General features: G+C 41.5%; 1 protein-coding gene across 1 annotated transcript; it reads left to right on the top strand.

The window, feature by feature from the left end:
• The first annotated feature begins 5,429 nt into the window (after positions 1-5,429).
• SLFN14 (schlafen family member 14) lies at positions 5,430-21,118 on the top strand. The gene is made up of 6 exons (XM_003912626.5): positions 5,430-6,126; positions 7,075-7,175; positions 8,792-9,895; positions 11,944-12,072; positions 13,131-13,845; positions 16,084-21,118. Exons 3-6 carry the CDS (start codon positions 8,836-8,838, stop codon positions 16,916-16,918), a joined length of 2,739 nt encoding a protein of 912 aa, XP_003912675.2. The 5' UTR covers positions 5,430-6,126; positions 7,075-7,175; positions 8,792-8,835; the 3' UTR covers positions 16,919-21,118.
• Positions 21,119-21,171: the final 53 nt, after the last annotated feature.

Here is a 21,171-nt window from a genome sequence, read left to right as displayed (position 1 = left end):
AAAAATATATTCCCAATAAAAATATTCAACTCCCCAGATAGTGGTGACATTTTCAGCTTGATATGGTAATGTGATTGTGACCGTCAGACAGCATAAATATATGTGCCATTTCATGTGCAATTCCTTATAGACCCACCTTGGTTCTTCTCCAATGTCTCCTTTTGGAGTTTTACCTGATTTTATTATCGATTTTCATCCAAATCCACTGGAGAATGGGACGATTTTGCTTTTGTTTTTTTTGCCAGGAATCACTTAATCCTGAAAGTCTTGTGAGAAGACATGGCAAGAAGCAGAGTCAAGCACACACCATGATGGCAGAGAAAGGAAGAGAGGGGCCAACCTGTTGCTTTCTTACTTACAGGTTCCAGCCCACAAATCATCTCATTTAGGAAATCTTTTCTGATGCTCACTCATAGTTATTGTCACTCCTAGGACACCTAGAGAACACTGCTCATACATTGCAAACTCTCCAGAGTGGCACTGGGGTGTAGTGGTCATGTATGTGGACTATTTTGGCAAGTAACTTGAATTCTTTGTTCTTCAGTATCACTATTTGTAAAAAGGAGGATAATAATAGCATCTACCTGATAGAACTGTTACAAGATCAATGACAACAATGCCTAATACATAGAGTGCTCAGTCAATGTTATCGTATATGTTGTACTGCCATGAGTTGCTTAGTACATGTTTTCCCTCTTTAGGTTGTGAATGATCTCAGCTCAGCTTACTGCAACCTCCGCCTCCTGGGCTCAAGCGATTCTCCTTGCTCAGCCTCCCAAATAGCTGGGATTTCAGCGTGCACTACCACACTACCACACCGGGCTGATTCTTACATTTTTAGTAGAGATGGGGTTTCACCATGTTGGCCAGGCTGGTCTCGAACTCTTGACCTCAAGTGATCCACCCACCCACCTTGGCCTCCCAAAGTGCTGGGATTACAGTCGTGAGCCACCGAGCCCAGCCGGGATGTGTGTCTTATTCTTCCAGCTAATACTAAGGCTATGTGGCAGGATGAGAGTAATTGGGCTTTGGATTCAGATAGATCAGTGTTCAGCTCTCAGCTCTGCTACTTACTAGATGTGTAACTTTGAGCTTTACCACAATGAACTCAGTTTTTTTCATTTATGTAATGTGAAATAATGCATGTCTTGCAAGTTATTCTGAGGATTATATTTGAGAATGAAAGTTGCATATTTGGCTCAAGGAAGGCAAGCTTTTATTTTGATGGGTAGCCCTAAATTGTAGCACCATGTTTAGAACATTGTAAGTGCTCAACAATTGATTATCATTATTATTATTTGAGACAGAGTCTTGCTGTGTCACCCAGACTAGAATGCAGTGGTGCAATCGCGGCTCACTGCAACCTCCGCCTCCTGGGTTCAAGCAATTCTCATGCCTCAGCGTCCCAAGTAGCTGGGATTACAAGTGCGTGCCACCATGCCCCGCTAATGTTTGTATTTTTAGTAGAGATGAGATTTCACCATGTTGGTTAGGCTGGTCTTGAACTCCTGACCTCAAGTGATCTGCCTGCCTTGGCCTCCCAAAGTGTGGGATTACAGGCGTGAGCCACTGTGCTAAGCCAACAATTGATTATTGAATGAAAATGACAGTACATGCCAGGCACCATATGCTGCAAAGAGCACATGACAATACACATTTACTCTTTATGTATATCATCTCACTTCATTCTGACAAATATTCTGTGGAGGAGACTCTGTTATTATTTCCAGTTTACACAGAAGAAATCAGAGGCTTAGGTTAGTTTAACAAAGTTCTCATAGCTAGAATGTGGCAGAGCTGGGATTTGAACACCTTAGGCGCCCCAAAATAGCTGATTGAATGAAAGAATGAATGGAAGTGAGGAAACTTACACGGAGTCAGGTAGTGGCATAATGGAGCCCTTGGTCACTATTCTATTTATACTCACTATTCTATTTATACTCTTTGGATCATCTCTATGAAAGAACTGAGGTGAGATGAAGGCACCTGTGGGTAAAGAGACCAACTTTTCCCCTTTAGTTGCTATTTGACAGTTTATGTCTGATGAACATGCAGGCTTGTGTCTGGTGAACATAAGTAGAACTGTTGATAAACAGAAATGCTTAGTGAATAAACACATCTTAAATAAATTCGGGGTTCTTGTTCTTAGCAATCATCAATAGCATGGCCAGATGAATTTTCCTGAGACAGGAAAACGCATGATCTAAGTTACTGATTTCAAATTGCTTTGTATCAGGAACATTTGCTTGGGAGCTATCAAAGCCAAGATGTGAAGTCCTCCCTGGCCTGACAACCTAACTATTCATATCCAAGGGACTTGACTAAGGAGCTTTGAAGAAGGAAAAGAAGTTCCCATTGCTCATTTTCCACGTTATTCCCTGCTTCTCCTGATTTGATCCCCAGTACCACCCTGCAGAAGAACAAGAAGAAAACAGTAATCTAGTTCCTAGTTCTCCTGACCAAATGATGTTATTCCTCTTGACTGGGAAGAAAATGGGGAGATGCTTATAAGACTTCTGATTTTGAAGGCTTTCAAGCAATCCAGGATCCCAGACTTGAAAGAGTGAAAGAATACAAGTCTTTGAATTAGACAGACCTAGTTTTGAATCTTCACTCTTCCACTCACTGGCCATATAGTCTCATTTTTTGTGTGATGTGTAGTGCTCCCAGTATGGTCTCTTGCATCTGGTAAGCATATTTTCAGTAAATGGTGGTCATTTTTAGTCTTTGAAATGTAAATGGTATCAGAGGGATTTCAATATGAAAGTGAGGCTAAGAATTAAGGTAAACAGGAGAATTAAAAGTGAGACTGGATTCAGAAGTGACACGAATGAAAAATGAGTTAAAGTCAAAGCTGAGAGCAGGCCTTTGGAGGTTTTTATGTTGCTGTGCGAATTATACATCATAGTACCCATTCTGACTCCTCTCCTGGAAACTCCATTTAGCCAAACATGTACAAGGAGTGATGCCAGCAGAGCAGAACTTTGTAGGGCAGTGGCCTCAGCTAACAACGATGACAAAAATAGGGATGTCCAGAGACTTATTTAAGGATGTCATTTCATCATAAACAAATTGAAGTAGAGACACAGAGTAGTTTGCTGGTTTGATTTAGAGGGAGAGAGGTGTATTAGTATTCTGTGGCTGCTGTAACAAATCACCACAAATTTGGTGGCTTAAGACAACAGAAACGAGGCTGGGCGCGGTGGCTCACGCCTGTAATCCCAGCACTTTGGGAGGCCGAGGTGGGCAGATCATGAGGTTAGGAGATCGAGACCATCCTGGCTGACATGGTGAAACCCCATCTCTACTAAAAATACAAAAAATTAGCCAGGCGCGATGGCGGGCGCCTGGAGTCCCAGCTACTTGGGAGGCTGAGGCAGGAGAATGGCCTGAACCCAAGAGGCAGAGCTCACAGTGAGCCGAGATCACACCACTGCAGTCCAGCCTGGGGGAAAGAGTGAGACTCCATCTCAAAACAAAACAAAACAAAACAAAACAAAACAAAACAAAACAAAAAAACAACAGAAACGTATTGTTTTATGAAAGCTTATTTTAGGTTCAGGAGTACATGTGCAGGTTTATTATACGGGTAAACTCACATCACGGGGGTTTGTTGTACAGATCATTTAATTACCCAGGTATTAAGCCTACTACCCAATAGTTATTTCTTCTGCTCCTCTCCCTCCTCCCACCCTCCAACCTCAGGTAGGTCCCAGTGTCTGTTGTTCCCCTCTTTGTGTCTATGTGTTCTCATCATTGAGCTCCCAGTTATAAGTGAGAACATACAGTATTTGGTTTTCTGTTCCTGTATTAGTTTGCTAAGGATAATGGCCTCTAGCTCCATTCATTTGGTTATTTTTGTTGTTTTTGTTTTTGCTTTTTTTTTTGAACAGCTAGAAGTTCAACATCAGTTTCACTGAGTTGAAATTAAAGTGTTGGCATGGGCCAGGCATGGTGGCTCACACCTGTAATCCCAGGACGTTGAGAGGCTGAGGCAGGCAGATCACATGAGGTCAGGAGTTCGAGACCATCCTGGGCAACATGGCGAAACCCTGCTTCTATTAAACTTACATAAATTAGCCAGGCATGGTGGTGCGCACCTGTAATCCCAGCTACTCTGGAGGCTAAGGTGGGAGAATTGCTTGAACCCAGGAGGCAGAGGTTGCAGTAAGCCGAGATCACGCCACCGCACTCCAGCCTGAGCAACAGAGCAAGACTCTGTCAAAAAAAAAAAAAAAAAAAAAGAAAAGAAAAATAAAATAAAATAAAGTGTTGCCATGGACCTGCTGGAAGAGGGGATACTCTTCCAGCTTCTGGTAGCTGCTGGCGTTCCTTTACTTATAGCTGCATCACTCCAGTCTCTGCTTCTATGATCACATTGCCTCCTCCCCTTTTGTGTGTATCAAAGCTTGACCCAGTTTAGCCACCATCCTCAAATGAGATAACTAACTGCCTCCCATCTGTTGTTGTTTTTTTTCTTTTTTTGAGATGGAGTCTTGCTCTGTCTCGTAGGCTGGAGGCTGGAGTGCAGTGGCGCAATCCCAGCTCACTGCAACCTCCGCCTCCCAGGTTCAAGTGATTCTCCTACCTCAGCCTCCTGAGTAGCTGAGATTACAGGCGCCGGCCACCATGCCCGGCTAATTTTTGTATTTTTAGTAGAGACGGGGTTTCACCATGTTGGCCAGGCTGGTCTTGAACTCCTGACCTCGTGATCCACCTGCCTTGGCCTCCCAAAATGCTGGGATTACAAGCATGAGCCACTGTGCCCGGCATCTGTTTTTTTCTTTTTTTGTTTTGTTTCGTTTGTTTGTTTGTTTTTGAGACAGAGTCTTGCTCTGTTGCCCAGGCTGGAATGCAGTGGCACAATCTCAGCTCATTGCAACCTCTGCCTCCCGGATTCAAGCAATTCTCCTGTCCCAGCCTCCCCAGTAGCTGAAATTACAGGCGCCCACCACCATGCCCAGCTAATTTTTGTATTTCTAGTAGAGACGGGGTTTCACCGTGTCGGCCAGGCTGGTCTTGAACTCCTGACCTCAGGTGATCTTCCTGCCTCGGCCTCCCAAAATGCTGGGATTACAGGCATGAGCCACTGCCCCCAGCATCTGTTGGGTTTTCTTTTTCTTTCTTTCTTTCTTTCTTTTTTCTTTCTTTGTTTCTTTTCTTTTCTTTTTTTGAGTTGAAGTCTTGCTCTGTTGCTCAGGCTGGAATACAGTGGCACGATGTCGGCTCACTGTAACCTCTGTCTCCCAGGTTCAAGCAGTTCTCCTGTCTCAGCCTCTCCAGTAGCTGGGATTACAGGCACACAACACCATGCCAGGCTAATTTTTGTATTTTTAGTAGAGACAGGGTTTCACCATATTGGTCAGGCTGGTCTCGAACTCCTGACCTCAGGTGATCCACCCACCTTGGCCCCACAAAGTGCTGGGATTATCGGTGTGAGCCACCACGCCCAGCCCATCTGTTGGTTTTTACCATTTGTTTTTTAATTATGAAAAACAATTTATACTCATTATGAACCATTAAAAATACAGATCAGTTAAAGATAATGAAGGGAAGAAAAATAAATGGAAAAATTACCTTTAATCCTCCTACCCAGGGATAGCCAGCTCCTAATCTATGAGGATTTTTCTAGGCTGGGTCTTGTGTTTAACAAAGATGAAAAGTAGGAAAAAGAATAAAATTAAATAGAATAGAACAAACCATTTAGAAGGTAATTTAATAGGTTAATATTGCCCACAATGAATATGTACAGGACAGCTTAATTGAAAATAAAAATAGAGCTTTGCACACAAAATTTTCCAGGGCTGAAGGTACTTGTATGATATGTGGAAATGAAGCTCAGTCTCTTAGAAGTGCTAAGTTTTAACTTTTGCCTTTCACCCCTGCATTTTCTCATTACGACCTCATTCACTCCCTGAGGTCAGACCCTGGCCTGCTAATCTGCCCTGTCACAGGCTCTTCATGAGTCCTTATCAGCCTTCCTCAGTATGTCAGTGTTATGAAGAAGTGGGGAGTCTGCTCCTCCCAGGCTAATATCGAAGGGCAAAAGGGGCTGTGACAGAGGCAAACATTCAGACTACAGCCAGATGTGAAACTGAAGCAGCGAGAGGAAACACAAGAACATAGGTAAAAAAGATAAAAAAAAAAAAAAAAGAAAAAAAAATTCTTTTTTTTTCCCATTTATCTAATTTTAGGTGCAGTCTACGTCTAAGGGCATGAGGGATTAGTAAAATGTATTTAAGGGAAAATTTGTGAAGGAAAATGAGTAAAAAAATTCTGGGAAGGCCGGGTATGGTGGCCCATCCCTGTAATCCCAGCACTTTGGGAGGCTCAGGTGGGTGGATCACCCGAGGTCAACAGTTCGAGACCAGCCTGGCCAACATGGTGAAACCCCACCTCTACTAAAAATACAAAAATTTATCGAGAGTGGTGGCTCTTGCCTGTAGTCCCAGCTACTCTGGAGGCTGAGGCAGGAGAATCGCTTGAACCTGAGGGGTGGAGAGATCGTGCCACTGTACTCCAGCATGGGCACAGAGCCAAACTCTGTCTCAAAAAAAGAAAAAAAAAATTCTGGGAAATGTGGAAAGGATATTCATCTGAAGCTAGAACCTCAGTAAATGTTGTATTTATCATAATTGTTATCAGTATTCAAATAACATTGATGAGACTTAGGAGTCACGAGACCATAGGGTCTGCTAGTTCAAAATCAATTAGATTTGTTTTGTGGGTCCCATCAGTGGAAGTTATGGGGAGACAAACTGCAGCTTAAAGTAAGGAGACCATTTCTAACACAGATGTCAGAGAACAGGAGAGACTAGAGGGACTATTTGATAGGTAGTGAGTTGCTCATCGCTGGAGGTTTGCATAGCAACTTGTTGGGAGTTGGGAATATTATAGAGGAGATTTTAGAATCAGATAGATTGTTGAACCGGAGGCTCTTTAAAGGCCTTTCTAATACTTCTGTGATTCTATGATATAAATAGAATGTTATGGGAAATTTCCCTAAGGAGCCATAAAATACTACATTTACATGTACCTATAGAAGAGGCTCACATTCTAAAAACAATTCCCCAGGTCAACTCTGGTTTTCCTGAAGGAAGTGAGAAGGCAACCAAGAACAAACTGATGTCAGAGGAGTGCACATGTCTTGCCGGATGCCTGCTTTCTTCCTCTTGGTGAGTACATACAACACCCACAGGGCCCCTGTTTTGCAAAGATCACGCAGAAAGATGGATTCTCTTCTCCTAGGGGAATAATTTTGGTTGAGTTAGCAAATATTTTGTTTTGCAATTAACTAAAGGTAAGGGGATCTTTTCTAAAATATTTGTTTCAGAGCTCAAATTTCAGTTTAGGTGGCTGTTTTCTGGTCTAGGAAGCAAAAGAAGGGTGACAATAGTTTAGTGACCATGCCCCAAAAGCTCGTGTTCTTTTCCAAGTCTTAGAGGTTTCCGCAGCACAGGGCAGAACTATTAGAAGGAAAGGAAAATGCTGCTCTCACATCACACTATACATGAAGAAATGTACTTTTGAGATTTAGAACATGTGAAGAGTTAAAAAGGTTTCTGCATTTGGTATCAAATGACATTCTTTCAGGAGTAAAATAAAGCTTTTCAAAGTGCATGAAATACTACATAAAAATACCGAATTTTATTTATTTACTTTTATTTTCATTTTTTTTAGACAGAGTCCCACTCTGCCACCCAGGCTGGAGTGCAGTTGTGCGATCATGGCTCGCTGCAGCCTCAAACTCCTGGGCTCAAGAGATCCTCCCACCTCAGCCTCCTAGGTAGCTGGGACTGCAGGTGTGCACCACTATACCTGCCTAATGTTTAACATTTTAAAAATCTTTTGTAGAGATAGGGTCTTGCTATGTTGTCCATGCTGGTCTCAACTTCTGGCTGAAAGCAATCCTCTCACATCCACCTCCCAAAGTGCTGAGATTACAGATTGTGAGCTACCACACCCAGCCTATGTTTGTGTTTATAGCAAGATCTTCTACAGTACATATACTATAAAATGATACTTCCTTAGTTCTCTAGTGCCTTCCTTTCTTCCCCTTTTGAATTATAAATAAGAGCATCTTCTCACTTCGACTTCTATTTCTGCATATTCTCTAATACCTTCCTGGGCTCCTGTGCCAACCCATGCCCTTTACATCCAGGCTCAGTGTTGGTGTTTACTGATTTGAAATGCAAAACGGCTGAAAATGTTAGCAATTAAATTTTTCCATTATGACAAATATTAAGCATTCACCTTTATCTATGCCTACTTATTCTGGCAAGGCTAAAGATATTTGGCAAAATGATTAGAAAACAGCAGTATCAAAGATAATTTCCAGTTGGGTGTGGTGGCTCACATCTGTAATCCCAACACTTTGGGAGGGAAGTCTAGGCAGGAGGATTGCAGCATAGCAAGACTCCATCTCTTGCCAAAAAAAAAGAAAGAAAGAAAGAAAAAGAAAAATTAGCCAGGCATGGCACGTGTCTGTAGTCTCAGCTACTAGGGAGACTAAAGTTGGAGAATCACTTGAGCTGGGAGGTTGAGGTTGCAGCCAACTATTATTGCGCCACTGCACTCCAGGCTGCACAAGAGAGCAAGATCCTGTCTCAAAAACAAACAAACAAACAAACCCTAAAAACCCAAAGTAAACAAACAAACAACAACAAATATACATATATAGAGAGATGATTTCCAACATTAAAATGTATCTCCAGTAATTGATAGTTTTGAAGAAAATAATGTAATCTTTGGAATTCTTGTTAATGTAGAAACATTTCTATCCTGATTATAGGAACTCCTTTCTTTTATTGTTTGGAGCACAGAGGGGCTGCTGAAATGGAGAGTCTCAAGACTGATACTGAAATGCCCTATCCTGAGGTAATAGTAGATGTGGGCAAAGTGATTTTTGGGGAAGAAAACAGGAAGAAGATGACCAACAGCTATTTGAAAAGATCCGAGAATTCTAGAATTATCCGGGCTATATGTGCACTGTTAAATTCTGGAGGTGGTGTGATCAAAGCAGAGATTGATGATAAAACCTATAGTTACCAATGCCATGGGCTGGGACAGGATTTGGAAACTTCTTTTCAAAAGCTCCTTCCTTCAGGTTCACAGAAATACCTTGACTACATGCAGCAGGGGCACAATCTCCTCATTTTTGTGAAGTCATGGAGCCCAGATGTTTTCAGCCTTCCACTAAGGATTTGCAGCTTGCGCTCCAATTTATATCAGAGAGATGTGACTTCTGCTATCAACTTGAGTGCTAGCAGTGCCCTGGAGCTTCTCAGAGAGAAATGTTTTAGAGCCCAAAGAGGAAGACCAAGGGTGAAGAAGTTGCATCCTCAGCAGGTTCTCGATAGATACGTTCAGGAAGAGGAAGATATGAGGATATTGGCCTCAGAGTTTTTTAAAAAGGACAGACTCATGTATAAGGAGAAACTCAACTTTACTGAGTCAACACATGTCGAATTTAAAAGGTTCACCACCAAAAAGGTCATACCTCGGATTAAAGAAATGCTGCCTCATTATGTTTCTGCATTTGCCAACACTCAAGGGGGATATGTCCTCATTGGGGTGGATGATAAGAGCAAAGAAGTGGTTGGATGTAAGTGGGAAAAAGTGAATCCTGATTTGTTAAAAAAAGAAATCGAAAACTGCATTGAAAAATTGCCTACATTCCACTTCTGCTGTGAGAAGCCAAAGGTAAATTTCACTACAAAAATCCTGAATGTGTACCAAAAAGATGTCCTGGATGGTTATGTCTGTGTGATTCAAGTGGAGCCCTTCTGTTGCGTGGTGTTTGCAGAGGCCCCAGATTCCTGGATCATGAAAGACAATTCTGTCACACGGCTGACAGCTGAGCAGTGGGTGGTCATGATGCTGGATACTCAGTCAGGTAAAGGGAAATGAAGTCATTGTCCCCATCAGCAGGGAGGAACCCCTTTCTCTGTCTTTTGTGGATATTTGATCGTATATTTTAGTTAAAAAAATAGAAATTTATATTTGCTTATAAGTGTTCTCCCATTACAGTGTTCCTTATCTAACATTTTTAGTTCCAAAGACTCAGAATATAAACCATTTGAGGTCAAGAAACGTTTGGATTCTATGGCCTAAACAACTTTTTTTTTTTTTTTTTTTTAAGACTCTGTCACCCAGGCTGGAGGGCAGTGGTGTGATCTTGGCTCACTGCAACCTCCACCTCCCAGCTGCAAGTGATTCTCCTGCCTCAGCCTCCCAAGTAGCTGGGATTACAGGCACACGCCACCATGCTGGCTAATTTTTGTATTTTTAATAGAGATGGGGTTTCGCCATGTTGCCCAGGCTGGTCTTGAACTTCTAACCTCAAGTGATCCACTCACCTCAACCTCCCAAAGTGCTGGGATTACAGGTGTGAGCCACCACTCCTGGCCAGCCTAAGCAACTTTTAAAGGAAAGTTACCATATGCCATCAGCCATGAGTTAGGAAAGGTCTCCTTTTATTCTCTACAAACCTGTTGAAAAAGTTGTGTAGGCTGATCATCCCAGTCAAAATTGGAATAGCCTCATTTTAGAGATGATACTCTAGAGAAACACTGTTTAAGAATGACTCCGAGGCCGGGAGCAGTCCTAGCACTTTGGGAGGACGAGGTGGGCAGATTGCTTGAGCCCAGGAGTTTGAGACCAGCCTGGCCAACATAGTGAAGCCCCATCTCTCTCCCAAATATAAAAATTAGCCAAACGTGGTGGTGTACCCCTGTAGTCCCAGCTACATGGGAGGGTGAGGTGGGGGGATTCCTAGAGCCTGGGAGGTAGAGGTTGCAGTCAGCCAAGATCACCCACTGCACTCCAGCCTAAGCAACAGAGCAAGACCCCCTCTGAAAAAAAAAAAAAAACAAAAAACACGACTCCACTATTCCACTAATTCTTTCAAGCAAAACATTGTTGACAAATTTGAACTGTTTCAGTAACATTAGGAGCTAATAACCTTAAGCCACTGGGCTTAGGGCACCACCAAGTGGGGGAAAATGATGCAAAAGAAGATGCGAACTAAGCCTATAGTCCTTTATGGATTATCTGCTTGCTTTCACGGCCACTGTGTTCCAAATTTGATCAAGACTTGAGTGATTAGAGAATTTTACTGGGTCATTCTTTCTCTTGTTTTAAATTTGTTTGAGTTCACTTCTCTCCTCCTCTCCCCCAAAGATCCTGCCACTTTGGATTCCATCTAACCTTAGATGGGGACATAAATAACTGTAACAACTTTTTTTTTTCTTTCTTTCTTTTTTTTTTTTTTTTTTGAGACAGGGTCTTGCTCTGTCACCTAGACTGGAGTGCAGTGGCACAATCTTAGTTCACTGCAGCCTCTGCCTCCCAGGTTCAAGCAATTCTCCCACCTCAGCCTCCCGAGTAGCTGGGATTACAGGCGCACCACCATGCCCAGCTAATTTTTGTATTTTTAGTAGGGACAGGGGTTCATCATGTTGGCCAGGCTGGTCTTTTACTCCTGACCTCAGGTGATCCACCCACCTCAGCCTCCCAAAGTGCTGGGATTACAGGTGTGAGCCACCACACCTGGCCAACACCATTTTTCAAATACTGTGCTTTAATCCTTGCTGATCCCCACGAGATGCTTTTTCTTCTTAGAGACAACTTGGAGTCAGAATATTATAACTGGAATGAACCTGAGGGATTATTACTTCACTCCTGCGTGAGAGAGAGGTGAAATGACTTGCCCAAGCCAAGTCACACAGTGACCTAGAATATGTGTGATATGTCCCCTGCAGGAATCCCCAGACTTCCTTTCCTGACATATGTGAGCTGTCTGAGGCACAGTAAGTATGACGGCTCAGGCACCCATGCACATCACAGGTCTCCAGTAATAAGAGCCAAAAAAAGAGGCTTTTTTTTTTTTTTTTTTTTACTTTTTATTTTTTGTTTGAAACAATTTTCCATGTAATTGTCTAGCTCTTTCCAGCTTGGCCACAGACTACAACTCTTACCTGATTTCATCAGCTTCATCTGCACGAAAAAGTCCTGGATATCCCATAAAAGTCCATGAATTTAAGGAGGCTCTGCAACGACATTTGTTTCCAGGTATTCCCTCTTGATTTCAACTTAGGGGACTATTTGTTTTCTAAAATTGAGTTGGGAGGTATTAGTAGCAATGAGTTCAAGTGTTTCTCCTTAGAGAAGGTCAAATGAAGGACTTAGCAGACATAATGATCCTGAAATTTTACACACACATATATATCTATATCTTATATATATATGTGATAGATAATATCTATATATCTATATATTTGACCCTTGTTTCCAGTCATCTGATTCCCACTGTTACTATTTCTGTGTGCTTTCCAACTTCTCATAACATATGGCTTTTGTTTTCCAAATTTGAGAGTGCAGGGAATTTCTCAGGTCTCAACCATCAAAAAACTGCCCCTGGCTTTCCAATGGAGAATGAACTATTGGGTTATCTTAACTTCTTCTGAAGCAGGGTTTCTCAACCTTAGCACTATTGTCATTTGAGTCAGATAACTCTTTGCTGGGGGAGGGAGAGTCCTGTGAATTGTAGAATACTTAGCAGCATTCTGGCTGGTACCTACTACATACCAGTAGCTCCCCTCCAATTGTGACAATAAAAAATTCTCAGGCCGGACACGGTGGCTCATGCCTGTAATCCCAGCACTTTGGGAGGCCGAGGCGGGTGACCTCACCTGAGGTCAGGAGTTCAAGACCAACCTAGCCAACATGGTGAAACCTGTCTCTACTAAAAATACAAAAATTAGCCAGGTGTGGTGGCGTGTGACTGTAATCTCAGCTACTCTGGAGGCTGAGGCAGAAGAATCGCTGGAACCAGGGATGCAGAGGCTGCAGTGAGCCAAGATTACGCCACTGGACTCCAGTCTGGGTGACAGCGAGACTCCATCTAAAAAAATACATATATATATATATTCTCTAGACATTGCCAAATATCCTTGGGGATGGGGGAGAGTTGGGGAGTAAAACTGCTCCTGGTTAAGAATCACAATTCTAAAGGAAAGCTCTTATTTTCCCAAGTGCACCAGGTATCATTTTTTTTTTCTGCAATGTTGCAGGAATACTTACCATATGCTTTTGTAAGTTTTGGTAACATCTATTCCTTGAATTTTCAGTGACACAGCAAGAGGTACAATTTAAACCAGAATCCCTCTGTAAGAAGCTGTTCTCAGATCATAAAGAACTGGAGGGATTAATGAAGACCCTGATACATCCTTGTTCTCGGGGGATTGTGATATTTTCTAGAAGCTGGGCTGGTGATGTTGGCTTCAGGAAAGAACAGAATGTCCTGTGTGATGCTCTCCTAATAGCAGTTAACAGCCCCATGGTACTCTATACAATCTTAATAGACCCCGATTGGCTTGGAGGACTTGAATATGCCCGAAACACAGCTCATCAGTTAAAGCAGAAATTGCAAGCTGTTGGTGGTTACACAGGGAAAGTGTGCATCAGTCCAAGGCTGATACGCCTGACCAGCACACAGAGTAGACCTGGTGAGATCCCGCTGCGCTACCCCAGGTCCTACAGGCTTGCTGATGAGGAGGAAATGGAAGACTTGCTGCAGGCTCTTGTGGTGGTCTGCCTGTGCTCCAGATCTCTTCTGAGTGACCAGCTGGGCTATGAATTTTTCAACTTGCTCATAATGGAGCAGAGCCAGTTGCTTTCTGAGAGTCTTCAGGAGACGCGTGAATTATTCATCCACTGCTTTCCAGGAATCAGGAAGACAGCCCTAGCCATAAAGATCATGGAGAAAATTAAGGACTTGTTTCACTGCAAACCAAAAGAAATCCTCTATGTTTGTGAAAGTGACTCCCTAAAGGATTTTGTGACGTAAGAGTTTTACCAACTACACACACACACAAATGTATTTAGTCAGTCTTTTCAAGAGTGTCACAAAAGTAATTTGTGTTTTTAGTTTAAGTTTTTTAGTGCCTCAGCTGCATAAGTGCAAGAGCCCAAACTATATACACATTTCCAAATAATCACAGAATTGAGCTGTAAACAGGTAATTTAGAATGTTCAACCTTAAACATCTCATTATAAATAACCCACATGTGCATAACTTAAATTTATAGAACCAGAAACTTTCTTTTTTCACAATCCTTAGCCTTAAATTTAAGAGAAGTAGAAATGAACCCATTCAGCTTTAAGTATACTTTTTGTTTGATACGTAATGTCTTAAAGTCATAGGGTATTTCTGCTAATTAGACATTGTACCTAGTGAAACTTAAATTTAAATACAGCTTGATTTTGTTCATAAAATATTTTCATTTTTGACTTGTAAAATCAGTAATTTTAGAAAATAAACAAATTCACTTCTGATTTAAATCTCTAACTTTTAATTTAGTAAAATGAATTGGTCATTATGGAATTCAGCAAATGAGGGTGAAATCATTATGATTTTTGGTTTGGTTTTGTTATTCAATACATCTTTTTGAGCACTGTTGATATGGTATCTACTGTGCTACATTTAGTGTTAGAGGAGAAAACACATTGAAGACCTTGCCATAAAAAAACCATGTGTGTATTGTATAATAATAAAGGCATGCTCATTTTAATTAATTAATTAATTTATTTATTTATTTATTTTTGAGACGGAGTCTTGCTCTGTCGCCCAGGCTGGAGTGCAGTGGCATGATCTCAGCTCGCTACAACCTCTGTCTCCTGGGTTCAAGTGATTCTCCTGCCTCAGCCTCCTGAGTAGCTGGGATTACAAGTGTTCCTCACCATGCCTAGCTAATTTTTGTGTTTTTCATAGAGACGGGGTTTCACCATGTTGGCTAGGCTGGTCTTGAACTCCTGACCTCAAGTGTTCTGCCCACCTCCTTCTTGCAAAGTGCTGGGATTACAGGCGTGAGCCACTGTACCTGGTCTCATGCCCATTTTAACAGGCTAGAGGTTGGTTGGCAAATATTCCCCAGTGAAGGAGACCACTGGGCACACTGTTAAGAAGTCAGCAGGAGAAGTGAATCAAATGTGGGAGGGCCTTCTAGGAAAAGGGCATAACAAGTACAAAGACATAGAGACACTAGAGAACCAGAATGGTAGGTCCGACTAGAGTCGTGCAGAGTGTGGGTGTATAGCAGGTGGTGATGTTGAAAAGGAGGCAGATGCCAGATTATGAGGGATCCTGTAGACTGTGCTGAGGACTACGTTCTTTATTAAGATTTATAGCTAAGTTTAAAAATACTCCAGTAAAAAGGCTAACTCAACAAATATCTATTAAACCCTTAATGTAAGAGGGATACAAAGATGGCTAAGAATCAGTGCTTTTATTTGAGTCCACACAGTCCAAACCAGAAGAGAAGAACATAGTTATGACTCAAGGCATAGGGAGTAAAGGCCCTAGAAACTGCATATGTAAAATCATGGAATGTGTAGGGATGAGTGATGTTACTTGGATCCAAATTAAAGGAGGCAAAAACCAACCAAATTTGTTAAGAAAAAATACATATATGCTAAAGCATACTATAAAGGAAAATTGAGCTAAGTAAATGAGGTAGCTCCAAAGAGGCATAGCCCCATAGATTTGGCACCCTACTTGATGTGTCATGGAACTCAGCATCCTCTTGATGTTTTTCTTACCCAAATCTAAAGAAGCTTTAGAGGAATTTGAACTAGTGCATGCTTTTTTGCACATAAAAGTTATGATATACATCTAGGTAACTGTTCTCCAGCTCTAAAGAGGATAGAAAGTAAAGAAATGGTAGTGGTAGTAAGAGGTATAACTTAACTTTGAGATTTCCTTTAGATGTAATAAACTTGTCTTCAGGATTGCCAGACAGTAGGAACAGACTGCTAATAGAAATAATACAATCTGTGACCTGGGTTCATTTCAGAAATTTCACATGCAGATTTAACTGGATAACCCCAAAGAGCAAGGTGTAAAATTATGCATTCGGTCTGTCAGATAACTTGTAATTAGAACTGTTTTGTGGTATTCACACTACTGAATCAATGACTCAGTCTGCAGAAGAGAATCAGCCTCTGATTCCATTCCAGAGAGTAATGAATGCTGATGTTCTCTTTGGTGATATGCCTCAAGCCTTGTTTTTTCCATCCTTACAGCCAACAAACCACCTGCCAAGCTGTGACCCGGAAAACTTTCATGCAAGGGGAGTTTCTAAAGATTAAACACATAGTGATGGATGAGACTGAGAATTTCTGCAGCAAATTTGGCAATTGGTACGTGAAGGCTAAGAACATCACCCATCCAAAGGCAAAGGGGGCTGGAAGTGAACACCTTCACCATGGGGTTCTCTGGCTTTTTCTTGACCCTTTTCAAATCCATCATGCAGATGTCAGTGGCCTTCCCCCTCCATCTGCTCAGTTTCCTCGCAAAACAATCACCGGTGGGATCCACTGTGCTCTGGAAATAGCAAATGTTATGAAAGAAGAAATGAAGAGGATCAAAGAAAATCCTCCCTCCAACATATCTCCAGACACATTAGCATTGTTCAGGGAGACTGCCTATGAGGAAGCAATGTCTGCCCAGGGTCTGCCTGGAGTGTGTGAGACAAAGACTAATCTGACAACAGAGCAAATAGCTAACTATGTGGCAGGAAAATGTCACAGCCTGTTCCAGTGTGGCTATCTGCCCAAAGATATAGCAATTCTGTGCAGGAGAGGGGAGGACAGAGGACGCTATAAGCTTGCACTGCTAAAAGCAATGGAATTAATTGAGACCCACAGAGCGTCAGAGGTTGTGTTGAGCCAGGCCACTGGTGTTTGCGGAAGCCACATTGTTTTAGACAGTATTCAGCAATTTTCAGGCCTGGAGAGGACTATCGTGTTTGGGCTTAGTCCAGAATGCGACCAGTCAGAGGAATTTCATAAGCTCTGCTTTGCTTCAAGAGCTATTAAACACCTCTACCTGCTTTATGAAAAGAGGGCAACCTTCTGAAAATTATTACAAATAATAGAGGAAGGCTGGAAGAGCAGAGTCCTTTCTCCTAGACAGGTGGCAGTGACTCCCTTTTAATATTACAAGTGAGGAAATCAAGGTACATCAGTATGGCCTGGAGCCACAGAAATGTCTCTTGGAGCTGAGCCTTCCACTCTATTTCAATGCCACTGGCCTTTTCGCAGTCTCCTTCACCTCCTACCTATGCAATTACAACAGACTAAATTAGTCCCCTGTCTCCGGCTTTCCCATTCAATCCAGCTATCATGCGTTAAACAGAGAAGTTCTCCTTAAATAGGGAACTGATTTTATGTAATACCTTGCTAACATATCTTCAGTGAGTCCCCACAGCCTTCAAACCTAACCAATTTTCAAGGATTTCATTAGTATGCCCTGACTTGCTCTCCCAACCACATCCCTTATTGTATCTCCATCTCCCAGTGTTTCTCATGCACCCCAGCCTAGGTGGCATAGTTTTTGGGTGGTAGTATGGTGCCCTCCAGGCTGGTTACTTTGACTGGATAGGTCTCAAAAGTAGCCAGTTGACTGGCACCTCACACTGGCTATGGGTCTCAAGCTTTCCAGGTCCAGAGCTCGATTGCCTTTTTGTACCAAGTCTAGATCAGTTTCTTGGGGATGCTTTATGCTAATCAAGCTCACAAAGGACCAATGCATAAATGAAAATGCTACTCTGTTAATTTATAGTGTGGACCATAGTCATAAGTGGGTCAAATGCTTTTGCTAATCAATGCCCTCAACAGTAATTTAGGAAGCTAAATTATATGAACATAGCCTTACAGTAAGGGAAGCTAGCAATTTGATTCAAATGTTAAAAGTCTTCAGGCCATATTAGACTATTGCAATATCTATTAGGTGGGTTCAAAAGTGCAAAAACTGCAGTTACTTTTGCACCAACTTAATATAAAATAAGATTGCAATATTTCTAAAATAAAGATATTTCTATCACAAGCACTAGACAAATTAGTTTACAGGTTTACAAGCTAAAGCAAATTTAGAATGCTAAAGATGACTAATTTTTCATTATTCTCTGCCTTCAGATGAATTTTTTTTCTCTGTCTTGGTTTCTAAAGTTTCCAGGTTCACCACCAACCCTCTCTGTACTGCCCCCAACATTTTTTGCCTACATTTATTCTCTACGTATGTGAATACACACATGTAGGCTAGAAACGCCTTATACTCTGCCACTGGCCTGGAAAGTAGTCTTCCTATAAGAGGCCTTTGCACATCTCTGATCTCTTCCATTATGACTTGGTGCTAATTTTTAAATCCAACTCTCAGAGTTTACCGGGACCCTGAGTGGCAACTTTACCACCGACACCACCCACACACATCCCTGACTCTTGGTCTGTGCCTGTGCCGTTTTCTCAGTCTTTAAACCTTTTTCTGTCCCCTCCACCTTTGAAATCCTTACTTGTCAATCACATCCTTGTTCAAATGCCTACTACCTCAATTAAACTTTTACTATGTCCTTAAGTGAAACTTTCCAATGTATATGATACATATGATAAATAAAATAAAAATTCCCTTTTTCTAGTCAGCTCCTCAAATGGCTGAGCCAATTCTGTGCTCTTCAAGTTACTCTTGCTTTTGCAAGGATTTTTACATTGCTTTGGAAGTATTCCTATTTCCAAACTTTTTAACTTCTAGAAAAGTTTAGGATAACTTGATTGACTCTAGGGAGGCTTGAATCCAGGAGAACACGTGGAAATTTTGGTTATGATTTTAGATAAAGCCCCTCAGCCTCCCAAGAGGTGGAAGAGCAGGCAGGGTTTCGAGAAGCTCTCTTAGCTGCCTTTCTGAATTGCTTAGGCCCGTTAGAAGGGCTAATCTGCACCTAGGCACGGATTGAAAAGAAAAACCTCTCCCTTGCTTCCCACTGCTCTAATTACCTGGTGTTTCTTCCTCTTGACCTTTCCTTGGGGGCTTTAAGGTATTTTTGGGTAGGAGGAAATGAAGTTCAGCAATCGGTTTTGCAAAAGATGCCAGTGCATTGACATTCTGATGTAAGGAGATGTATGAATTCTATAAAAATAATTTAAAGAGTCAAAGTCAACAGGGTATGAAGGAGTATGAGTGGGACAGGGAATTGTTATATTTTAGTCATAAGCCTTAGTGCCATTTGACTTTTTAAAATATATGCATGCATCACATAATTTTTAATAACATAATTGATTTGTAAAGAATCGTTTCAAATATTGAATTTGAGAGTCTTTGTCAGTTCTTAGTCTAGTGAAACAACTCAATCAGGATGAAAGTAGAATAACTAACTCAGTGATTTTCAACCCTGAATGCTCATTACAATTTCCTAGGGAACGTAAGAAAAAAAAATCAGTGATCAGGCCAGACATCAGACTAATTGACCTTAGCAAGTCTGGATACAGGCTCGGGCATCGGTATTTATTAAATGTTGTCCAGGCAGGGTGCAGTGGCTCATGCTTGTAATACCAGAACTTTGAGAGGCTGAGGTCGGGGGGGAATCACTTGAGGCCAGGAGACCAGCCTGGGCAACATAACAAGACCCCATCTCTACAAAAATGTTTTTTAAAAACTTAGCTGGGCATGGTAGTGCATGCTTTTAGTCCTAGCTACTCCAGAGGCCAAGGTGGGAGGATCACTTGAGCCCAGGAGTTTGAGGCTACAGTGAGCTATGATTACTCCACTACACTCCAGCCTGGGTTAGAGAGCAAGACTCTATCTCTTAAAAAAAAAGTCCAAATGATTCTAATATGTTACAAGGGTTGAGAACCATTGAACCCTTCTCCTAGTTTCTTATTTCTGTCCTCAAAAAATGTGTGCACATTTCTCTTCCTATTAAGACTGTGAGCTCCTTGAGAGTAAGAGGATGAGTAGAACAACTAGTACAGTGCCTCACACACGGCAGGTGCTCAGTAAATATTTGCTGAACTGTACTTGTAGCTTTTAGAAAACTAGAATTTACAATGATTCTATTCAATAGTATGAATTTCTAATGTTAGAGATTTCAAAGAAGTCAGTGTGGAGAATAATCTTTAATGCTGTGATAATGAAGAATAAGGGAACAATAAAGGCAACTCAATTGTTTTTAGGCAACAGGTCAAATTAAGGATCTATGATGATAGTTCGTTAGATTCAAATGTAAGATTAGGAACTGGTGGGGACTAAGAATAATTGACTAACTGGGTTGTACTTAGAATACTCAATGTTTTCTACAAAGTCTTAATATGGATGGATAAAGCAATTAACTAAATGAAATAACTAAGATAAAAGAGAAGCTTTAGAAGCTATGAGAAGTTTCTAAAACTTACTCTTAAAAAGGGTAATATAATATTATTATGGAAATGGAGAAAAGCAAAAGTTCTTAAATCAGGCTGGGTGCAGTGGCTCACGCTGGTAATCCTAGCACTTTGGGAGGCTGAGGCAGGTGGATCACCTGAGGTCAGGAGTTCGAGACCAGCCTGACCAACATGGAGAAACCCTGTCTTCACTAAAAATACAAAATTAGCTGGGCATGGTGGCTCATGCCTGTAATCCCAGCTACTCCGGAGGCTGAGGCAGGAGATTGCTTGAACCTGGGAGGCGGAGGTTGCGGTGAGCTGAGATCGCACCACTGCACTTCAGCCTGGGCAACAAAGGGTGAAACTCTGTCTCAAAAAAAAAAAAAAGTTCTTAAATCATCTTATTATCTGGGCGTAACTTTTTTTTCATTTTTGCTTATTTATTTCTATTCTTTGTTGATATGGAAAAATATTTTCACATAGTTATGATCAAGTGCTTTATATCCTATATGTGTGCTTTTTCCATTTAATTGTTGTGTGAGATATTGCTATAAACTACATTATTGTTCCCAATATTTCATACCTGTCTATATCTATACCCTTTGTAGTTACTAATGTTAGAGGTAGAGATATTTTCCAGCCCTATAATATGGCCTTGGTCATGTGACTTGGAATGTTAGTAGTTGTGATGTGCACTGAGGCTGCACCTGGACTTTCAGCATTGGGTTTACTCTCTCAGGTTTCTGCTATTTCCATACAAAGAATGTACCCTGGGTGGTGCTCCAGCCACTGAGATATGTGAATCCAACTCCAACTCAACTCATGGCCTGGAGCCAAGTTCCACCAGTCCTAACTAGCTCCACCAAAATCCAGCTGATCTGAAAGTGCATGAATGAGAAATAAAAGCTTATTATTTAATGACTGAGATTTCAAGGTTGTTTGTTTTGTAGCTGTAGCCGACTAATGCAGGCATTTTCT

Source organism: Papio anubis, chromosome 17, assembly GCF_008728515.1.
Source record: "Papio anubis isolate 15944 chromosome 17, Panubis1.0, whole genome shotgun sequence".
NCBI lineage: Eukaryota > Metazoa > Chordata > Mammalia > Primates > Cercopithecidae > Papio > Papio anubis.
Note: the sequence above shows the minus strand (reverse complement) of the source record. Positions and strands in the feature narration are given on the sequence as shown.